The 13,289-nt window shown below is 46.9% G+C and overlaps 1 protein-coding gene across 3 annotated transcripts in view; it reads right to left on the bottom strand.

The window, feature by feature from the left end:
* Positions 1-10,105, bottom strand: part of cdin1 (CDAN1 interacting nuclease 1) — a 104,171-nt gene extending 94,066 nt beyond the window's left edge. The window contains exons 1-2 of one of the 3 annotated variants that reach the window (XM_064926928.1): positions 10,095-10,105; positions 9,673-9,791 (exon numbers count right to left, since the gene is read on the bottom strand). In XM_064926928.1, the coding sequence (XP_064783000.1) occupies positions 9,673-9,773 (101 nt within the window). In that variant the 5' untranslated portion in view covers positions 9,774-9,791; positions 10,095-10,105. The other 2 variants (XM_064926929.1, XM_064926927.1) reach the window with 2 other exon arrangements.
* Positions 10,106-13,289: the final 3,184 nt, after the last annotated feature.

Below are 13,289 nucleotides of genomic sequence, written 5' to 3' on the forward strand. Positions count from 1 at the left end.
TCATCTGAGACCAGCCTCCCAGGACAACTGATGAAACTGAGGTATATTTGTAATAATGCCCTTTTGTGGGGAAAAACTCATTCTGATTGGCTGGGCCTGGCTCCGAAGTGGGTGGGCCTATGCCCTCCCATAGCTGTGCCCTTGCCCAGTCATGTGAAATCAATAGATCAGGGCATAATGAATTTATTTCAATTGACTGATTTCCTTATATGAACTGTAACTCAGTAAAATCGTTGCATGTTGCGTTTCTATTTTTGTTCGGTATACATTCACCCAAGTGTTAGAGTTTTCAGAGCTATTTAGCAAGGAATGTTTTCATTGTGTGTTGCCATGTGTGAACAATCCTCTTTCCAAGATATGCAGTAGTTTAATTAGCTAGCCTAGTCTCAAGAGTCTCAGAGTTTGAAGAAAAGTCTCCCACAGAGCTCTCAACAATGTCTTCAATAAACAGTATAAAGACATAGTATTTATTTTGCAAAAGATGTGCCAACTGAAAATAGGGCAGAACACAGAAACTAGAAATAAAGAGGACAGCGTTTGTCAACAATTTGACCAAAATCAACATGGTTTTCTATCCTCTTTGTGTAAAGCTGAGCATGTTAAACAGTGCGAGCGCAGAAGTTAATGAATGAATAATACCACATCCTTTATTAACTGGCATGTAATAGAGAAACCATAGACCTAATAAATAATCAATGAGCAAAGTCCTCCCCGGCCTGAATATTACCATCAAAAACAAAGTGACTCTTGCCAAGAAATCACCATATCAATGACACATGCCACAACAACGCTGGCCTCTGATTCCTCCCCAGATCACGCTAGATAAACCCCAAATAACAGAGAAATTAACAAATGCTTGACATTTGCTCAACATCCATTATTCTGACACGTTTTCAGAATTTCAAAAGGCTGAACGCATGTTTAATCAACATTCATATTCCCCCAGCGAGCCCCCGGCACCATATTGCAGCCCGCCTCACTGCTGATGAAAACGGCACATTAGGGCCCGATTCGAAAACGTTCAGGGACTCCACACTAGGGAACTGCTGTGTGTGTGTGTGTTTGCTAGTCCAATTCTTTTCCCCCACCCTTCTCTCTAACTCAGAAGAACCATATGCAGAATAAGCTGAAAGGTGTTTTAAAGAGGGGAGTAACATTAAATCCAAATTCATTCATAAAGTAGTGCAGAAGGCCAGAAAAGTCTCTCTCGACAAAGAGAGCGGAGGGACTGTGGTCCCCTCTGGACCGGGGGAAGCCAGGCGAGGCCTCAGAGCAGCAGCCCATCATTTCCAATTCTAATACGTGGTCGAAAGAAAGGCCTGATGGGACTGTTGTCACATTGGCTGTGTTGAGCAATTTCCCGCCCCCACGCTGCTGCTACACTGCCTCCCTGGTTCTCATTGTAGCCGGGGCCCAGGCAGCCAGACACTAGGCAGGAACAGGGACAGCCCCGGCCGGGCAGGAGGGGGGGGGACTATTTGCATGTCCCTCCATTGTGAGCAGGGGTAAGAAGTGACAGCACCGTGTCCAATTCTTTTCCCCTCAGAACAGCCCGGGCTCGGTAGGAGAGGCCAGGCTGACAGATGACTCCCAACATCTGTGTTATGCAGGCGACACAGCCGAGGGACCACGGCCGGCACATCCCTCCCTTTCTCCATCTTTTCTCCCTCCCCTTTTTCTCCCTCTATCCCATCAGAAAGACTGACAGACGCCCCGTGGAAATGACCTTGAAATGGCCTATCACAATCATTATCGTTTGGGATTTTGATCCTCTTCCCATTGACTCTCCTATCAAAAGCAGTGAATGCTAAATGCTATTGTGAAATATAATATCCAATTTGTTTTTATTTATTTATTTATTTATTTTCCACCTTTATTTAACCAGGTAGGCAGGTTGAGAACAAGTTCTCATTTACAATTGCGACCTGGCCAAGATAAAGCAAAGCAGTTTGACACATACTCCATGTGTAACTCTGTGTCGTTGTAAAACAAACATACAGTCAATAATACATTATAAACAAGTCTATATACGATGTGAGCAAATGAGGTGAGATAAGGGAGGTAAAGGCAAAAAAAGGCCATGGTGGCAAAGTAAATACAATATAGCAAGTAAAACACTGAAGTGGTAGATTTGCAATGGAAGAATGTGCAAAGTAGAAATAAAAATAATGGGGTGCAAAGGAGCAAAAAATAAATAAAAACAGTAGGTAAATAGGTAGTTGTTTGGGCTAAATTATAGGTGGGCTATGTACAGGTGCAGTAATCTGTGAGCTGCTCTGACAGTTGGTGCTTAAAGCTAGTGAGGGAGATAAGAGTTTCCAGTTTCAGAGATTTTTGTAGTTGGTTCCAGTCATTGGCAGCAGAGAACTGGAAGGAGAGGCAGCCAAAGAAAGAATTGGTTTTGGGGGTGACCAGAGAGATATACCTGCTGTGCTGTGATGTATTACAACTCAAATTCAGGGCAAACAATGTGCATATTCTGCATTTATTTTTGTAACATAGGCCTACATCACCAGTTCCATATTAAGAGTAAAGAACAGGCCTATAAGAATTCAGTCAACAGTTCCTGCATCTAGCTTGTCATCCATCTGCAGTGAGACAGTTGTTATTAACATGACAGTCATGAAAGCACTGACAAGAAAGTGGCCAGGTCATTATACTACTTCTATCTCCATAGTGACCAGAATCGTGCAGTATTGTGATACGGGTTTGACAGTGATACCTCTCCCTGCCTGCCTGTCCCCTCTCCCAGGCACACCCCCATGTGGGTCGGTCCACTCCTCCTTTACCCCCCTGCCCACAGTCAGGCTGGCCAGTATTTACACAGTGGCAGGGCTCCCACACAGTCAGAAGGGGGGATTGCCTGCCTGCCGTGCCTGAGCGCATGCTAAGAGATGATGGATGGCCTAGTCGATATGTTATGTCTTAAGAGCCTGATTTCCTGCCAGTCCAATCACTAACCCTCCAGAGCCCGGCTCAGCTGATTGGACAAGCAGAATAATTTTGCAGGCTGTGAAAACACTGCTGCCGTGCCTGTCTGTCAGGCCCGATGACAAGACTCAGGGTTTTTAAAGAGCAGGGGCCTCTCCGAGAAAGAAATAATAACAATAACGGCTAAGACTAAACAAAAGAGTCGGCACCACTGAGAGGAGCGCTATACAGTTATCACCCCCGAAAAACACTTCTTACTGGAAGGACAGTGGTAGTTAGAGGTTTTGGTTGAGAAACAGAAACACTGTGGGGTAAAAGATCACATTCAGAACCTAAATAAACATTACAATGATATATACTAAAATGGACAAAAAGGTGGTACATATGTAGCTGAAACGCACTTTTCATATAACATATTCTGTAAAATGCTGACACTAAGAACAAAGGCCTGCCCAAAGTAGACTGTGTCCCCCTTGGGGACCCCAGTGCCTTCTTCTATCGGTGATTAGGGCACAATGCTAGTAGGAAGCTCCAAATCCATTCGACTTTGTAAGTGACCTCGGCAGGATCTAGCGGTGTCCTGGTGGCCTTGGGGGATTACACGTGTTACATTCAATAAAGAGTGGCCCCTCAGTGTCATGGAGAAACGCAACACAGCCATTAACCCCCGCTTATATTTCTGAACATCCAGCCAGCTACATAGTGGACCAGAGGAGAGGCTGGCTCGCTGATGTAATGAAATTCAATGCAGAAACATTGAAAAGTACTGTCTATGGATTATTTCTTAATGAGGCTGAATTTAGTAGGACATTATGGACAAAGTATATTGAAATAAATGCACACATTTTTGCCCTTAATATAAACGCCTACATAATTGAAGATGTATCTATAGCTAATTAATTACAACAACCAGTGTAATAAATATTAATTTAAACTTACTGATACATAACACAATGAATGCATGAAAATGTGCAGTTTTTATTGTATTGATATTTTCTTTAATAAAATATTGGCTATTGACCTTGACTGGACAGACAGTACGCTGCCTACCGGTGTGGGAGTCAACAGCATGCTATGTTGCAGAGGCAGAACCTTTGGGGCGGCAGGGTAGCCTAGTGGTTAGAGCGTTGGACTAGTAACCGAAAGGTTGCAAGTTCGAATCCCCGAGCTGACAAGGTACAAATCTGTTCATTCTGCCCCTGAACAGGCAGTTAATCCACTGTTCCTAGGACGTCATTGAAAATAAGAATTTGTTCTTAACTGATTTGCCTGGTAAAATAAAGGTTTAAAAAAATAAATAATTTAAAACCTCAACTGTAAGTTAAAGGCCCATTGCAGTCAAAAACGTAATTCCCTATGTTTTCTATATATTGCCACACTATGAAGTTGGAATAATACTGTGAAATTGTCAAAATGATTCCCTTTCAGTGTAAGAGCTGTTTGAAAAGACAGCCTGAAATTTCAGCCTGTTTTGGTGGGAGGAGTTTTGGCATGCCTGGTGACAGCACCAGGTGTTAAATTAGTTAATAGACCAATAAAACCATTTTTTGAAGAGATTTACAAACCTCTCTGCCAATAACAGCTAGTTCAGGTTTCCCCTTCCCACTCAGACAGGGCTCCAGACTAACATTTCAGTTCATGGCACCAGCCCATGATTTGGTCGCACAATTTTTGTTTCTCTCGCTGCGTCACGCAACATAAAAATGTAGTATTGTCTTAAGTAATTTAATTAAGTGATTTATTAAAAAGTATAATAGACTACTGAGATGGTATTCAACAAATAAGTTGTTTTATCTTTTGATATTGTGATTCCAAATGTTTGTATGTGCAACCTAATACAGTGAATTCATTTTCAGTTGACAATCAGCCTGTTTCATTTTTTATGTCTCCAGAATGGTCTGATTTAGTTCAATAGAGATTCATTTGCCTACATCTTTATGTGCACTAATATCATAGGCTAATTTATTAGGGGCTAATTAACCACTCAAGTGGAAACTCAAAACCCATTAACTAGATTACTAACTCTAAATATAACAATGAATGTAATGTCATTAAAAATATATATATATATATTTCTCATGAATTTCTAAAAAACTATTTTTGCTTTGTCATTATGGGGTATTGTGTGTGGATTTTGTTTACCAGCCTAAATATTTACACCAAAAATCCAGGTGGGCATGCTTTGTAATGTTTCTAAAAACCATAATTGTATTACTATACTGAACAAAAATATAAACGCAACATGCATCAATTAATGAGTTACAGTTCATATAAGGAAATCAGTGAATTTAAATAAATTCATTGGGCCTAATCTATGGATTTCACAGGACTGGAAATATAGATATGCATCTGTTGGTCACAGATACCTTAAAAAAAAGGTAGGGGCATGAATCAGAAAACCAGTTAGTATCTGGTGTGACCACAATTTGCCTCGTGCAGCGTGACACATCTACTTCACATAGAGTTGATCAGGCTGTTGATTGTGGCCTGTGGAATGTTGTACCACTCCTCTTCAATGGCTGTGTGAAGTTTCTGGATATTGGCAGGAACTGGAACATGCTGTCGTACACGCTGATCCAGATCCAAAGGTATGTTACCTAACTACAGTCCTCAGGGGCCTGATAGGTGTCCCACTTCTCTCCAGTCCCAACTAACACACCCCCCAGCCCCAACTAACACACCCCCCCATCCCCAACTAACACACCCCCCCCATCCCCAACTAACATACCCCACCCAGCCCCAACTAACACACCCCCCAGCCCCAACTAGCCCCAACTAACACATCCCCACAGCCCCAACTAACACACCTCCCCCCCAGCCCCAACTTACACACCTCCCCCCCAGCCCCAACTTACACACCTCCCCCCCAGCCCCAACTAACACACCTCCCCCCAGCCCCAACTAACACACCTCCCCCCAGCCCCAACTAACACACCTCCCCCCAGCCCCAACTAACACACCCAACTAGCCCCAACTAACACCCCCCAGCCCCAACTAACACACCTCCCCCCAGCCCCAACTAACACACCTCCCCCCAGCCCCAACTAACACACCTCCCCCCAGCCCCAACTAACACACCTCCCCCCAGCCCCAACTAACACACCTCCCCCCAGCCCCAACTAACACACCTCCCCCAGCCCCAACTAACACACCTCCCCCCAGCCCCAACTAACACACCTCCCCCCAGCCCCAACTAACACACCTCCCCCCAGCCCCAACTAACACACCTCCCTCCCAGAGCCCCAACTAACACACCTCCCCCCAGAGCCCCAACTAACACACCTCCCCCCCAGCCCCAACTAACACACCTCCCCCCAGCTAGCCCCAACTAACACACCTCCCCCCAGCTAGCCCCAACTAACACACCTCGCCCCCAGCTAGCCCCAACTAACACACCTCGCCCCCAGCTAGCCCCAACTAACACACCTCGCCCCCCCCAGCTAGCCCCAACTAACACACCCCCCCAGCTAGCCCCAACTAACACACCTCCCCCCAGCTAGCCCCAACTAACACACCTCCCCCAGCTAGCCCCAACTAACACACCTCCCCCCCAGATAGCCCCAACTAACACACCTCCCCCCCAGCTAGCCCCAACTAACACACCTCCCCCCAGCTAGCCCCAACTAACACACCTCCCCCCCAGCTAGCCCCAACTAACACACCTCCCCCCCAGCTAGCCCCAACTAACACACCTCCCCCCAGCTAGCCCCAACTAACACACCTCCCCCCAGCTAGCCCCAACTAACACACCTCCCCCCAGCTAGCCCCAACTAACACACCTCCCCCCAGCTAGCCCCAACTAACACACCTCCCCCAGCTAGCCCCAACTAACACACCCCCAGCCCCAACTAACACACCCCCAGCCCCAACTAACACACCCCCAGCCCCAACTAACACACCCCCAGCCCCAACTAACACACCCCCAGCCCCAACTAACACACCTCCCCCCAGCTAGCCCCAACTAACACACCTCCCCTCCAGCTAGCCCCAACTAACACACCTCCCCCCCAGCTAGCCCCAACACACCTCCCCCAGCTAGCCCCAACTAACACACCTCCCCTCCAGCTAGCCCCAACTAACACACCTCCCCTCCAGCTAGCCCCAACTAACACACCTCCCCCCAGCTAGCCCCAACTAACACCCCCCCCAGCTAGCCCCAACTAACACACCTCACCCCCCAGCTAGCCCCAACTAACACACCTCACCCCCAGCTAGCCCCAACTAACACACCTCCCCCAGCTAGCCCCAACTAACACACCTCGCCCCCAGCTAGCCCCAACTAACACACCTCCCCCCCAGCTAGCCCCAACTAACACACCTCCCCCCAGCTAGCCCCAACTAACACACCTCCCCCCCCAGCTAGCCCCAACTAACACACCTCCCCCCCCAGCTAGCCCTAACTAACACACCTCCCCCAGCTAGCCCCAACTAACACACCTCCCCCCAGCTAGCCCCAACTAACACACCTCCCCCCAGCTAGCCCCAACTAACACACCTCCCCCAGCTAGCCCCAACTAACACACCTCCCCCCAGCTAGCCCCAACTAACACACCTCCCCCCAGCTAGCCCCAACTAACACACCTCCCCCCAGCTAGCCCCAACTAACACACCTCCCCCTAGCTAGCCCCAACTAACACACCTCCCCCAGCTAGCCCCAACTAACACACCTCCCCCCAGCTAGCCCCAACTAACACACCTCCCCCAGCTAGCCCCAACTAACACACCTCCCCCAGCCCCAACTAACACACCCCCAGCCCCAACTAACACACCCCCAGCCCCAAATAACACACCCCCAGCCCCAACTAACACACCCCCAGCCCCAACTAACACACCCCCAGCCCCAACTAACACACCTCCCCCCAGCTAGCCCCAACTAACACACCTCCCCCCAGCTAGCCCCAACACACCTCCCCCAGCTAGCCCCAACTAACACACCTCCCCTCCAGCTAGCCCCAACTAACACACCTCCCCCCCAGCTAGCCCCAACTAACACACCTCCCCCCAGCTAGCCCCAACTAACACACCTCCCCCAGCTAGCCCCAACTAACACACCTCCCCCCAGCTAGCCCCAACTAACACACCTCCCCCAGCTAGCCCCAACTAACACACCTCCCCCAGCTAGCCCCAACTAACACACCTCCCCCCAGCTAGCCCCAACTAACACACCTCCCCCAGCTAGCCCCAACTAACACACCTCCCCCAGCTAGCCCCAACTAACACACCCCCCAGCCCCAACTAACACACCCCCCAGCCCCAACACACCCCCAGCCCCAAATAACACACCCCCAGCCCCAACTAACACACCCCCAGCCCCAACTAACACACCCCCAGCCCCAACTAACACACCCCCAGCCCCAACTAACAACACCCCCAGCCCCAACTAACACACCTCCCCCCAGCTAGCCCCAACTAACACACCTCCCCCCCAGCTAGCCCCAACACACCTCCCCCAGCTAGCCCCAACACACCTCCCCCCCAGCTAGCCCCAACTAACACACCTCCCCTCCAGCTAGCCCCAACTAACACACCTCCCCCAGCTAGCCCCAACTAACACACCTCCCCCCCCAGCTAGCCCCAACTAACACACCTCCCCCCCAGCTAGCCCCAACTAACACACCTCCCCCCAGCTAGCCCCAACTAACACACCTCCCCCCAGCTAGCCCCAACTAACACACCTCCCCCAGCTAGCCCCAACTAACACACCTCCCCCCAGCTAGCCCCAACTAACACACCCCCAGCCCCAACTAACACACCCCCAGCCCCAACTAACACACCCCCAGCCCCAACTAACACACCTCCCCCAGCTAGCCCCAACTAACACACCTCCCCCCAGCTAGCCCCAACTAACACACCTCCCCCAGCTAGCCCCAACTAACACACCTCCCCCAGCCCCAACTAACACACCCCCAGCCCCAACTAACACACCCCCAGCCCCAAATAACACACCCCCCAGCCCCAACTAACACACCCCCCAGCCCCAACTAACACACCCCCCAGCCCCAACTAACACACCTCCCCCCAGCTAGCCCCAACTAACACACCTCCCCCCAGCTAGCCCCAACTAACACACCTCCCCCCCAGCTAGCCCCAACTAACACACCTCCCCCAGCTAGCCCCAACTAACACACCACCCCCCAGCTAGCCCCAACTAACACACCCCCCAGCCCCAACTAACACACCCCCAGCCCCAACTAACACACCCCCAGCCCCAACTAACACACCCCCCAGCCCCAACTAACACACACCACCAGCCTCAACTAACACACCCCCCAGCCCCAACTAACACACTCCCAAATAACACACCCCCCAGCCCCAACTAACACACCCCCAGCCCCAACTAACATGATGTGATTTGAACACACAACCTTGGGGTGGCTAGACGTTCGCGTTATACGCTCACCCAACCAACCTCCTTTTGTCTTATGTAACTTAACATACCAAACGTAACATATCATTCATTTGAGGTTCCTGTTTTACAATGTTACGTCCAGTCTAAGAGACCAGTCTGTAGCACTACCTAGCTTGCTTGCTAACACTCACATGAGGGCGAAGCTAGCATGGCTATCCGAATTATCGTGTTATGTGGAAATCCCGTTAGAATGTGCCGAAAAGCTCAACAACTTCGAGCGACAAAATTATGCAGGGATAGGCTCATACAGTAGGACAACAAGCATCAAGGACATAGCAAAAGTTGATGACAATATTAATAGGGTAAACTAAATTGAAATATGCATCACTTACTTTGGAAATCTTTGCCTCAGTATCGTCATACACTGACGCGTGGGTCTCAAATGTTCGGTGCATTTCACTATCTCCTTGTATTCAGCTCGAGACAGCTTCATTTTTAATAATCTGCGTGGCTAAACAAGACAAAACAACAATCAAAAACGTGCAAGTTGTGATATCAGCTCGCAATTCCAAAATCAGCTGTTTCTGCTTGCTAACTAACGTTAGTGTGTTAGCTGTTTAGCTACCAATGTTCAGCGTATCAAACTCTTTCAAATCGGTAACATAAACGACAGTAAATAGTCCGCTAGTTTAATAATAGCTTACTGCATGCAATGCTAAGTCAATATAATACAGGCAAAATCAATGCTATTTTCCAGCAAAACAATGTTATTACAATAAATGCAAGGAGCACAATACACTTCCTGGTTTCTTACCGCGAGAAAGTTAAAACATACACGTCAGTATGAAAAGCTCTCCTATTGGTCTATATTGCAGGAGCTGAGTATACCGGCAAGGGATAGGCTCGCTACGGTCTTTGCTTCAGTAATTCAATACCAACAGCAGCACTATCAAACCGAAACAACTTTCTTTGACAGATTTGGAAAATATCACCTGTAATATCATAGCAATACATTCGCATAGGTAGGAAATGCATACAGTGGGACAAATTATACTGCATTCAAGACCAATGCATGGTACTCTTTCATTATAATGAATTGTATATACTAGTAGCCTAAACAATAAATGGAACCCTACAGCAAAATAAAAAACACATTTTTATCATTTTTTTCTGATAGCCTAAAATAGCTGAATTGAAAGAGAAAGCATACCTTTCTTTTAAACAATAAAAGAAAATGCATCCACTTGGAACGTTTTTCACAATGACAACCTGAATTATTTTTATATTTTTATGATTATCTGGAAATTAAACTATAGATTACAAATCTGCCTATTATAAACTGATGCCCTCTAAGTAGTAGAGTTCTACACCCCCTTCAAGCATAGCCATGTATCAACACCTTCCAAAACCCTGTAATCCTCTTTTTCTGCCAAAGGGTGATTTAAAGGGATTTGGAATTAAAGACAGGAGATCTGGATTTTTAGACATGAATACAAAGTGGATTCCTTTTAACTCCAAAACCTCAGCAACATCCCAAGCTGTCCCTCTCCACTGACTCCAGATCAGGTTCCGTATGGAGTAGTTTAGAAAACTTTAGTCTTTAAAAGTAGTCTTTGGTTGGGGCACACTTTGGCTCTTATGAAGTCTGGAGGGAAAGTGTAACCAGTTAGAGTAGGTACTGTGGGGCAGGCAGACATCATTTATTGATGTGTTATATCTTATTTCATTTGAGCTCTTCATAGTTTATACTCCAAGTGTCCGTGACAGGAACACTTAGCTGGGATTGTGAATAATGATATACTAGACAACACTAAGAAGATTTGTTAAAGCAGGCTATTGAGCTTAGTGCAGAAGTGTGTGCCTGAAGTGAATTGCTCTCTTTATTTGGGGACACAAATAATAAAGTATTCAGACTATTATTTTACTGAAAATATCATTCTCAAAATGTAATATCATATGAGTACAGACATGATCTATGACTAAAATATAATATATGTATTTAAAACCCGCGGTACTCTGGTTTTAGGGAAGTTGTGAGTAGGCCTAATTGTATTTGACTATGTTATATAATGCAGGTATTGAGTGCTCTCTTTTTAAGGTCTACTTTGTCAGATCAATATCTTATTTTTTATTTTTTTACAATGGTCTTATTGTGTAATTAATCTCTGAGCAGTGCTAAATCACAGTCTGGACTAACATAATCTCTCTCACACACAAACACACACACACTTCATTTACAGGTACCCAATAGAAGGAAAGCTGGCCACAGCAATATAACCAAGTAATTTCTATGGTGACTATTTATTACAGGCAAACGGTAGATTTTTTGTGTTACCCTAGAATGGTCTGGAGCTTAAAAGATTATAAAACATTTCATAACTTGAATTACATCTCTACATCACAACAAATGATAAAAGAAAAACAAATTGATCCACCTATTTTTCTGTCATATTTTATTGTGTCCTGAATCATAGGATTATATCAATACTTTTGTCATGATATGTCACATTTTATCATAACATCACTACACCTCCAGGACATGGCATTAGTACATTGTATGAATGAACATGGTTTTCCCTTTATGGCGAACACAAAGGTGTCACGGGCCAGCCAGACTCACTCTGACCTGACCTGTGGTGTATCAAAATAAAGCTGTATTGTTGTGGGGCAGTGTAGTATGATGGCTGTGATGAGCCCCGGTCTGGGGGTTGTGTGAACCAGCCTGGTCTCGGGGACAAAAAGGGCTCAGTGCACCGTGATGTGCTACAAAAGGGAGCAGTGTACTGGGATTAGTATGAGGAGATAAAATCAGGGCCTCTGAGGCAGTCTCCTCTGATTGCCATAAAAGGCTGAGGTCAGGGGCGGCTGGAGCAGTTTACCCGTCTAGGTATCAAAGGATCAGGGGTTTTTGGTGGGGAGCAGCATGTGTAATAGGTAGTATAAAAGAGCAATGTAATGTGATGGTATAAAAAGATCAAAATCTGGAAGAGGTTGGGAAGACAGTGTACTGTAATGGCTCCAAAGGCTGGGATCAGAGCAGTTCTGTGTTCTTGGATGCACAGTATGTACAGTGTGTGTGCGTGTATTAGTCTGTGTGCTCGTGTGTGAGTATGTCTCACACAATGAGAGCCACAGCAGGCTGCGGAGGGAGCTGGAAGGGGAACAAGATAGAAGAACGAGGGATAGAGAGAAGAGCGAGGGGATGCAAGGAAGAGAGGAGAGGAGTGCTTTGGAGGCAGTGTGTAAACAGGGCAGCGGTACACACAGTGCCGTTAACCAGCTGTGAAGCCTGCTCACAGTGGGAGATGAATTTACAAAGGATGTTTCCCTCTGATATCCAGGAGACGCTGCACTGATCTCTGCTCCACAGCTCTCGGCGCACCATTGTAGTGCTAAGCACCGTCCTAGTAATGGCAATTAGCTATACACCGTAATGCCTGGGAAACATTTACATCCTGCTAGCAGCGGACAGAGAGCTTGTGTGTGTGTGTGTGTGTGTGTGTGTGTGTGTGTGTGTGTGTGTGTGTGTGTGTGTGTGTGTGTGTTTTGGTGTGTGTATGATGTGTGTACGTGTGTGTGTGTGTGGTGTGTACGTGTGTGTGTGTGTGTGTGCGTGTGTGTGTGTGTGTGTGTGTGTGTGTGTGTGTGTGTGTGTGTGTGTACGTGTTCGTGTGAGATAAAGACAGAGAGAGAGAGAGAGAGAGAGAGAAAGTAATCATGCTTCTTTATTGATTTTGTCAATGCATAACTGTTTAATGCTGAGGAGGATTCGTGAGCTTCTTTAATTTCCCTTACACATCATGCTATGTTTAAGGAAATTGCACTCTCCCCCTGACTCCTCACACATTGGACCTTACCATCTTCAATGATATTATATCATTCGCCATACGAGGTACAATTTTGTAATAGAACACCAGCAGCCATATTGTTATCATCTTTCATTTTTCCCCACTGTTTGCACAGTCAGTGACTCTTCCTCTCCACCACAGAAATTTTCTCCATTCATCAG

This window comes from Oncorhynchus masou, chromosome 21, assembly GCF_036934945.1.
Source record: "Oncorhynchus masou masou isolate Uvic2021 chromosome 21, UVic_Omas_1.1, whole genome shotgun sequence".
NCBI classification, from domain to species: domain Eukaryota; kingdom Metazoa; phylum Chordata; class Actinopteri; order Salmoniformes; family Salmonidae; genus Oncorhynchus; species Oncorhynchus masou.